General features: G+C 40.7%; 1 protein-coding gene across 1 annotated transcript; it reads right to left on the bottom strand.

Moving 5' to 3' along the window:
* Positions 1 to 532: 532 nt before the first annotated feature.
* On the bottom strand, positions 533 to 9,344 carry LOC146712879 (uncharacterized). The gene is made up of 3 exons (XM_085445074.1): positions 9,182 to 9,344; positions 8,040 to 8,138; positions 533 to 2,508 (listed from the first exon to the last, which is right to left on the bottom strand). Exons 2-3 carry the CDS (start codon positions 8,055 to 8,057, stop codon positions 1,549 to 1,551), a joined length of 978 nt encoding a protein of 325 aa, XP_085301200.1. The 5' UTR covers positions 8,058 to 8,138; positions 9,182 to 9,344; the 3' UTR covers positions 533 to 1,548.
* Between the last annotated feature and the right edge of the window lie 1,049 nt (positions 9,345 to 10,393).

Raw genomic sequence — 10,393 nt, 5'->3', positions numbered from 1 at the left:
TTAGGGGCACACCACAATTTTCAGATCCGCGGCAGCGTGTCATGCAGGACGCATCTCCCTTCTAGAAGTAATAAAGTCTTAAATGGTCTACTGACCAGTGTTTTGTCTTCTATTGGATGCCTCTGAGGAATCAAAAGAACTCGGTAAAGTGTTGATATTTATACTATCTCAGCAGAAGTTTTCTACTTATGCCAAAACATTTCTTCCTGTTAAAAGGGAGTTTTTCCTTCCCGCAGTGTTTTACCTTTACAATATAAAAAACTGTTATTCCATATCATATATCAGTAAAATTTGATCTAACAGAAAGACTGGAATAAAATGCTTTGGTCACACATCTGAACGTTGTGTGGACACACGAGGGGAAAGGATGTCGCGGTTTTCCAAGATCACATCAGAAGGCCTCATGCTTTTAATGATAAGTTATCTCAATGTCATAGATCTGAATTCTAGACGATTCTATGAGCAAGAAACAATGCCCTTACACCGAGTTACAGAAATGTTTGTTCAGAAGAAATAAGAGTCCAAGCATTCCTGAACATAGTATTTGTTTATTTATATTTAGGAGATTCACTGAAAACAGATGAACAGATGGGATACAAACAAAGTGAGTGGGAGGGGTCACCCATCCTTCTACTCACTGATCAATAAATACTTTTTATTTATGCAAGAAACAAACAGCATTGTAACAGTGCATGTTAGAAATGACTGGACAGCAGCCAATAAGGAAAAAACTTAAACGCAAGATCCTAAAATTATTATTATTATTATCAACATTGCTGTAAGTTAACAAAACATCAGCAGTCAGTATTTTCACGTCACTGACAGCAGAAGTTAGGTCCTCTCTGAGTCCTAATGACAAATCATTTTCAGTAACTGTATCAACAACGAACACTTCGGTCGGCCATGTTTGGACCTCCAAAAACAGTTTAAACAAACACATCAGTTTGTGTAAAACTTTGTTAACATCAAAGTAACTTTACAAAGTCTGCAACATCTGCAACTTTAGCTGCCTCAAAACGAAGTTCTATTGATGCAACAGAAACACAATAATGATATAGGCCTGAACGATGTGCCTAAAACAACTCGCATCCATGTTTCAAAGAAAAGTACATAGCAAGTGTCATATAATGAAAACCTCAAGAAAATGATGTTTCTGTCACAACAAAACTCACAGTAATAAACAAATAAAATATTCTTAGAAAGACAAACTGCTTCATTTAAAAGAAATCTGTTGGTTCAAACAAACCTGCCATTTTTAACAATCGTATGTATGACATATAAAAGACAGCACTTTGGAAAGCTGTAGTTAAGTAATTATAGATCGATGTATAATGATATTTATAGAATTAATTCGTTTTTTAATGAAATAAAGCACCCAACAACAAAAACATCTTTTAAAACAAGCAAACAGGAAAGACGAAGTATGTTGACATAACAACTGCATAATGAAGGTTTGTTTACAGCGTTTTTACACTTTCAGGTTGTATTTTCAGTGAGAGTACAGCAGTGACTTTGTATTCCTTCAAATCTTTTTCTGCAAAGTTCACATTATTGCTGTTTCTTTCGGTGGATCCTTTTATGATAATTAAATGCGCCACGAGAAGTGAAGACCTTCCCGCACTGCTCGCAGGAGAAAAGCATGTCTTTTGTGTGGCGGTTCCTGTGCACCTTTAAAGTACCTATTTGAGTGAAACTCTTCCCACACTCCTCACAGCTGTACGGTCTCGTTCCAGTGTGGATGCGTTCATGTACTGTGCGCTGAGTCTGTGAACTAAAAGTCTTGTCGCAGTGTCTGCACTTGTATGGTTTTTCTCCAGTGTGAATACGTGTGTGGCGTCTCAGGTCTTCCCTCAAGGTGAATGTTTTCCCACACTGGTCACATCTGTGTGATTTCTCTCCGGTATGCATAACAACATGCCTTCTAAGGTTAGATGATGAAGAGAAATCTTTACCGCACTGCTCACAGGAGAAAATCATTTCTTTTGTGTGGATGTTCTTGTGGACCTTTAAAGTACCTATTTGAGTGAAACTCTTCCCACACTCCTCACAGCTGAACGGTTTCACCCCAGTGTGGATGCGCTGGTGATAGAAAAGACTCGAAGGCCATGAAAAACTTTTCGCGCACTCACTGCAGCTGTAGGGCTTTTCTCCTGTGTGAACCCTCTGATGATTCTTTAATTCTCCTTGGGTCACAAACCCTTTGTCACATTGCTGACAATGGTGCGGTCTCTCTCCAGTGTGATACCGTTGAATGTGAGTCGATAAGTTTCTCAATGAGATAAATTCACTGCCGCACTCCTGACACATATGTGGTTTTTCTCCACTGTGCATTTTCTTATGAACATTTAGCGTGCGTACTGTTTTGTATGTTTTCTCACACTGATCACAGCTGTACAGTCTTTCTTCAGTGTGACTTTTTTGATGACTCTTTAGTTGCTTCAGGTTGTGGAAAGCCTTCTGGCATTGCTGACATCTGTGTTTTTTCCGCATTTCTTTGCCGGTCTTGTCCTAATTCAACAGAAAAACAAAAACAGATTATAACTCAGGTACTGGCAACATGGTGACACTTCCAGAAGTCAGCAGGGCTCTAGAATAACTTTTTCCCATGGTTGCACTGGTGCGCCAGCACCATTGGCGGAGCGGGGGGTGGCTTACTGGGCTTAAGCCCGGGTTGTTTTTTCAGAAACCCGGGGTCTTTTGGAGTGTGCGACCAACTGTTCGGGTAACAAAAAAAAAAAAATCTCTGCAACTCTCCGTGTGGTCAACAACAGACACACATTTTGCCCCTATCATGGACTAAACGAATCAGAGATAGTCAGGGGCGGGACCTCTCTGATTGGCCATGGTCCAGTTGAAAGTGCAGGTGGAAGAGAGAGGTGAGTAGCTTGAATAAAGCGATATCAATTCATTAACGGATTCCACACAAAGACGTAAACACAGAGTGGACGCATCAGAATCAGCTTTGTCTTTCTTGGCTTTCTCACCCGACGGCCCGTAGACGGACACGCTTAGCGATCCTGATGTGTCCGGTCCGCGCTGTGTTTACGTCTTTTTTGCGCTGATTCTGAGCTGCAGGTTTTGTCTCTCTCCAACCAAAATTTGCAGAGCCAGCAGCAAAAGAAGCAGCAAACTGCGCTTCACATTTGATCAATGTCGTCATGAATTCCCTCTGACTTTTGCTGTTTTGCTTCCACCACGATAAAAATCACACTTCCTGCACAGCTCTCTCTCTGTGTGTACTTCAGGAACAGTTTCCAGTCTCAAATCTCTGTTTTCTGCATTATTTGTTTGCTTATTACCCACCAGTCTACCGTTGTTTACAGCGCTGTCTTTTTCTTTTTTCACTTCAATGACCTCGGACAAGAAAGCCTAATTTCTGCTGTTCAACACTGAAGAAATTTAAACTTCTTAAAATTATGCAAAATTGCAGAATATTTTTAAGGTTATCTGCTATAAAAAGCCAGACCAGGAAAATCTCCTTCATGTTTTTCTGTGTTTTATTCTCAGTTACTTTCACACAAAGGCATCTGCTGTGATGTTCACAATTCTGATGAAGTCTCATGTGTATCAGTACTGATAAGTGATCAGAATTATAATATTTCTGACTGTCTGAGGCTAAATTGAATCAAATCAGGACTTTGAAAACCAGAATCGAATGGATTATAGAAATCAGTGATGATACCCAGCCCTAGTGAGCAGCCTAGGCCTGACAGAAGTGGATGTAGCTGTGGGTAATAAGAAAAGATGAAAAGAACGATTGATAACTTTTTTGTTAAGTTAAGGCCTGATCTGTCTGAAATTCATAGCCAGTACTCTGACACGGTGCCATCAATATTTGAATGCTGAAAAAGCACAGTGTATCCAGGAAACACATTATATGCTGCGATAAATGCCCAAGTGTCCCCTCTCCCCACTGCCTTTCAGCAGCATGCAGCAGCAAACAGGTCGTCAGAGGAGCCGAGATGATGATTAAGTTTAACATTTTCTACAATATTGACAAAGCACTTTAAGCACAAGATTGTTAGTTAATAATTTAGAAATTTTATATATTATGCTTTGGATGTTGTTCAATATATTTCTATGCAAATCAAGAGGAATTTCAATACACAGCAGTATATTCACAGTTGAAACCAGATATTTACATACACTTTAGTGAAAAAACATTAAAAAAAAACATAAAAACATTTTTTTACTGTTAAACATCAATTTAGAGTAAACTTTTGTTTTAGATAAATATTGAAATATCTTTTGAATTAGTTAAATGTCAGAATAAAGAGAGACAGAGCTTCTATTTTAATCACTTTCATCATATTTAGGAGTACATATACACTAAGTTTATTGTTAATTAATAAGAAAACTCCAGACGACTCCATTCTGAGCTGAAGAAGCTTCTGATTGGTTAGTAGAGTCCATGTGAGTAAATTGGTGGCACAGCTGTGGATGCATATAAGGCAAAACACAGAGCCTGTTTCTTTGACATGGGAACATCAAGAGATGTCAACCAAAACACCAGGTAAAGGATTGTGGAGCTCCATAAATGTGGCTCAATTTTGAATACAATTTGGTGCCATTTGCAATTAAGAAATACAGATAGTTTCTCTCTTTACTCTTATTAAAGTTAACAAATGTGTTCAGTTCTGGTTGAATTGGGGTTTAGTCCTCGCGTCTTGATGCAGCCCTGATTTTGTTCTGCCTTGCTGCTTAATTAAAAACACTAGTTTAAGGTGTCCTGCATATGTGATATATATTTTCTTCTTATATGAAGCTATTCTTTTTCAAACAAAACTCAAAACACGGCCTAGTAAACCTTAAACTTCACAGCATGCTTTTTCAATCTTTTGTAATGATGATTAACTAACAATCTTGTGAACACAAAGTTCTTTATTTGGAGCACAGATCTACAAGAAAGATAAGTTACTGAAAAAGTGCTCGAGCTTAAAGTGCTTTGGCAATGTTAAACTTAATCATCATCATCTTTGCTGCTACCTGCCGCTGAAAGGCAGTGAGGAGAGGGGACACTTGGGCAGTGCATTTATCACGACATATAATTTTGTTTTTGGATACGCAGTGCTTTTTCAGCGTTCAAAGCTTAATGGCTCCGTGTCAGAGCACTGGCTATGAATTTCAGACAGATCAGGCCTTAACTTAACGAAAAAGTGATCTTTTCATCCTTACCCAGAGCTACATCCACTTCTGTTGGGTGAGAATCATTACTGATTTCTATAATCCATTCAATTCAGGTTCACAAGGTCCCGATGCGATTCGGTTCAATTTTAAAATCAGACAGTCAGAAGTATTATAGTTCTGATCTAGCACACTTCAAATCCTGTCTCCCCCCCACCCTGGACCCCCACCAATTCGCATACCGCCAGAACAGGAGCACAGAGGATGCAGTCTCCATCGCACTGCACTCTGTCCTCTCACACCTGGACAACAACAACACCTACGCCAGAATGCTGTTTATAGACTTCAGTTCAGCATTCAACACAATCCACCCCTCACAACTCATCAGGAAACTGACAGACCTGGGCATCAGCTCCCTCATCTGCAAATGGTTACTGGACTTCCTGACCAACCGCCCCCAACATGTCCGGCTGGATAACCACTGCTCATCTACCATCACAATGAACACCGGTGTACCACAAGGCTGTGTGATGAGCCCTTTCCTCTACTCCCTCTTCACCCACGACTGCAGACCGGCTGATGGTTCCAACACCATCATTAAGTTTGCAGATGACACCACGGTGATTGGCCTCATCAGTGACAACGATGAGGCCGCCTACAGGGAGGAGGTGGATCGTCTGGCTGAGTGGTGCGACACAAACAACCTGCTGCTTAACACCGAGAAGACCAAGGAGCTCATCGTGGACTACAGGAGGAATGCTGACCCACATCCACCCATCCACATTAAGGGGACGGCTGTGGAGCGTGTGAGCAGCTTCAAGTTCCTGGGAGTCCACATCTCCGAGGATCTCACCTGGACGACCAACTGCTCCAAGCTGGTCAAGAAGGCTCACCAGCGCCTCTTCTTCTTGAGGACTCTGAGGAAGAACCACCTGTCCTCAGACATCCTGGTGAACTTCTATCGCTGCACCATCGAGAGCATCCTGACCAACTGTATAACAGTCTGGTACGGGAACTGCTCTGCCTCGGACCGGAAGGCGTTGCAGAGGGTCGTGAAAACTGCCCAGCGCATCGCCGGAGCACCACTTCCTGCCATAAAGGACATCTACAGGAAGCGGTGTCTGAAAAGGGCTGGGAAAATCATCAAAGACCCCAGTCACCCATCACATGGACTCTTCACCCTCCTGCCCTCTGGGAGGCGCCACAGGAGCCTCCGGACTAAGACCACCAGGTACCGGAACAGCTTCTTCCCCACAGCTGTCAGACTCCTGAACTCTGCCTCCTGACATCTGACCCACGTTAAACTCATGGACTGAACATACACACACACACACAATGGACAACTGTACCCTCAAACACACAATAATAACATGGACTGAACCACCACTCACAACCACTAGCACTTTATATAGCCTCTGTAGAAACTATCTACACCCTCACTTATCTTAACTGCACTACTGTATAGCTCTGTGTAAATAATCATTCTGTACATTCAATAATCTTTAATCCTACAACTGTTTACAACTTGCATAGTTCCCATTTCTGTATAGCTGTATATCTCAGATTCTGTAAAGTTATTTATTTCATATTCTGTATAGTTTTTCATATTTATATCCTGTTCATATCCTGTACATAGCTTGTACTCACTACAGCCTTTACATACTTAGTTATAGAATATTCACAACATACTTCATACCGTGTACATTATAACATACCATAATAGACCCATTTCTGTAATATACTTACATATCTATATTATTGCTAATATATATTGTAATATATCTATATCACTAAAGCACTTCTGGATGGATGCAAACTGCATTTCGTTGCCCTGTACCTGTGCATGTGCAATGACAATAAAGTTGAATTCTATTCTATTCTATTCTATTCTATTCTATTCTATCATTTATCAGTACTGACAGTGTGAGACTTCATCAGAGGTGTGAGCATCACAGCAGATGTCTTTGTGTCAAAGTAACTGAGGACAAAACAAAAAAACATGAAGGAGATTTTCCTGACTTTTTATAGCAGATAACCTTAAAAATATTCTGCAGTAGAACAAAAACTGAAGAAACAGGAAAGGTGAGTAAAAGGTTTCTACTAAACATCTAAAATGCTCGGCTGTGTTTGATCATATATACTTTAAGATCAGTAAATATCCAAATGAAATGCTGTCAAAACAAGTCATCTATGTTTTATTATTCCCAGAAACACTCGTGTCCAAAATGACACCCTTCAGCTAACTGCTGTTTGGAAATCACATTGTTGGCGCAAAATATATTGTATGCTGTCAAACTGTTTCTCTGGCATTTTTCATAGATTTGACTAAAGAAATGAAAACAAATGATGTTTATGGAACATCCCTGTATTACCTCCTTATTTTATGCTTGAATGATTCACAGGCTAGAGTTACACGACTTAAACTCCCATTAGTGTTATTATTTAATTTGTTCTAATCTTTATTTGTCCTGGTTTTAAACTCTTTCCCTGCAGGCACACTGAAAATGGTGTTGGCTATTTTGCCTGGTAAGAGTACTGAGTGTGCAATGTTGTTTAATTAGTGTGTTATTAGTCAGTTATCAGAGACATTACAGAAAGTTTCCCAGATAAAAGTCGAGTGATACTCCTGATTCATTGCTAATCAGTATATGTTACAAACTCTCCATCGTCCAGCCCTACAAACAAGTCTCAGGTCCAGAGCACGCTCCACTGAGAAAAGCTGTTCTGTTATTTATTTCATGTGAAAATACAAATCATGAAGCCACTAATTCTTCAAACTCCAAGTCTAGATTTTGTCTCGCTTCTCTCAGGCTCAGCAAGCAGCAGCGCTTCGTCATGTGGTTTCTTTTCGTACGCTGCCGTGCTTAACTTAGAAAATGCTCCTTTTTTTATTTACAGCAATTATTTTTAGGCACCTTTTCGGGTGAAGCCATCCTGCTGCTTCTGTTCCCTCAGTGGTCCTGACCTCCGCCAACCTTCCTCTCCTCCCCAGGTATGTCACCTCCACCTGTGAGCTGTGAAATAAGATTTAGATGCTGGATTATTTATGTCAGTTATCCAGTGACTTCTGAGCCTCTGACAATAAGAGACGCCTCATGTCACAGTTTAGTTAAACGCCCTAAATAACAGTTGAAACTTTGCACTTCAGTCACATGTTAATGTTTTATATAAACTTCACTGTGTACAAAAATGGTGTGACTGTCTAAGAACTGTAGGAATACAGGAAGCAGGTAAAAAAAAACTCTGGAGTTGATTTAAAGTGTTGTACTTGTAGCTGTTCACTGTGATTTTAAACACTCAAACATTTTCACACCCATAGGTCGTTTATTCTGAAACGAATCAGCCGATGACTCAGTGAACTTGTAGTTTTGTTAGGGAAACCACAGCCTGCAAGCAGTTAACTGCAGCCAGCTTCTAAAAAGAGGATGACCTCTCTTAGCAGCTCAGTTTATAGCACAGTGTGCGTCTATCTGACCGGTTCAAACTGGTGTGGAGAAGCTGCTTGTCTTGCACTGAGCTAAGAGCTAACCGTCAAACTGTCAAAGAGTGCGCGCTGTGTGGAGACCTGACACAGACGACAGACTCAGACACATCTCTGTGATCCTAGTTTGAGTTTACAGAGGTCAGAGTTACAGCCTGTACGGTCAGCAGGAAAACACCGCTCCTTTAAGGGTCAGAGGTCACAGCAACCCACGCGCGCGCACTCGTTTTCATATCTTAGTGAGGCCATCTCGTTGACATAATGCTAACTGTAACCCTGACACTAAAACCACATTTTGAGCCTCAAAAGTAGCTTCTAACTCGTGCGGACAGACACGTTGTCCCCGTTACTGACTGGTCCCCACAAGTATGGTAGCATCACAATTTTCTGTTCCCCCGGAGCGTTGTTTCCTTACAAACGTGGCACTATTTAACGCGAGTTTTTTTTTTCTTCCACCAGGGAAATTAAAAAAAACAACAAAAAAAACACGTTTCCCGTCTGAGCTCAGTTTGTGTCCACTGTGCCGTGCGTGCGTGCCCGTTACACGAGGAATGGGGGCGTGTGCGTGCTACCTACCTCCGGCTCAGCACGAGGATGCGAGGCTGCTCCTGTTTCTCAGAACACCGGTGAAGTCGATGTGCGGTGTATCCTTCCGCGGCGTGGCGAGGCTTCGGACTGCGAGTGGAAGTTTGTGTTGATGATGTATCGAGGCCTCGCGAGTTGGTCGTACCACGTGACTCATTTAAAAAACTGAAGTAAACCTTTTTATGGAAGGACGGAGAATTAGTTCAGTTCAGTGCTTTTTTTTATTTCAAACATATACATTCACCAACGTTTCATAAAATCATTCCATGCAGTTGTTTGAAAAGGAGTAGGCAGAAGTATATACTTATTTAGCCCCCTCAGGTTTACGTCCTCATCATCTAAATTTGAACCACAAAAACGTATACCACGCCTTCAACTTAGAACATAACATCGCAAAAAAATATTTTCTCATGTTCAACTAAAACTATATTTAGATTTGCTAATTTGCAGAAGAAAATAAACATCAGTTTGACTCAGGGGCGATTCTAGGATCAGAGCTTTGGGGGTGCTAAGCACCCAGAGAGCTGCCCAGCCAGCTAAGATACACTTTACTCATCCTGCATCCTCCCTGTCCTCATCGTCTGCTGTCTTCATCTCCTTTATCAGTCATCAATTTTACCATCTCTGTGCAAGTCTGCAAATTTCTTTATTAAATCATAAGATTCTTAAATTCATCAATCTCTCTGTGCCTGGGTCCTCGTCACAAAACATGACATCACTGTTTTGTACATTTTAACAATTTAATCCACACATTTGTGAAAGAAAAGCAAAACAGTTTCTTGAAAAGTCTGTAACAAAACCATCAAATCTGATAAAGGTTATTTAAATGCTGCTAAAGAAGAAAGGATTGGAATAAAAAAAAAACATTTCCTTTTTTTTTTTGCCTGTCCCATTTGGTTCTTTAGCCGTCAGAATTGTTGTCTGAAGACCAACAAGGATACCCAGTGGATTTACTTTGCCAAATGGATCATCGTGGCATTGCCGTATTGGTCCATTTGATCGACCTTTGTTTTTATTATTTATTATATTTTATTTTCAGATGTTACAGACGGGACAGACATGAGTGAGAGATAGGAAAGGGAGAGAGAAAGAGGAAGGAAAGGAAAAACAGAAGGGGAGAGGGACAGTGAGAAAGGGGAAAAAAAATAAAAAATCTCCTGGATCACCTGTTGAGAGAAGAATAGAAAACAAGCACAAAAAAAA

This window comes from Copadichromis virginalis, linkage group LG3, assembly GCF_057382275.1.
Source record: "Copadichromis virginalis isolate Kocher_CV1m ecotype Utaka linkage group LG3, C_Virginalis_male_GT1.1, whole genome shotgun sequence".
NCBI lineage: Eukaryota > Metazoa > Chordata > Actinopteri > Cichliformes > Cichlidae > Copadichromis > Copadichromis virginalis.
This window is presented reverse-complemented; position numbering and strand designations above follow the sequence as displayed.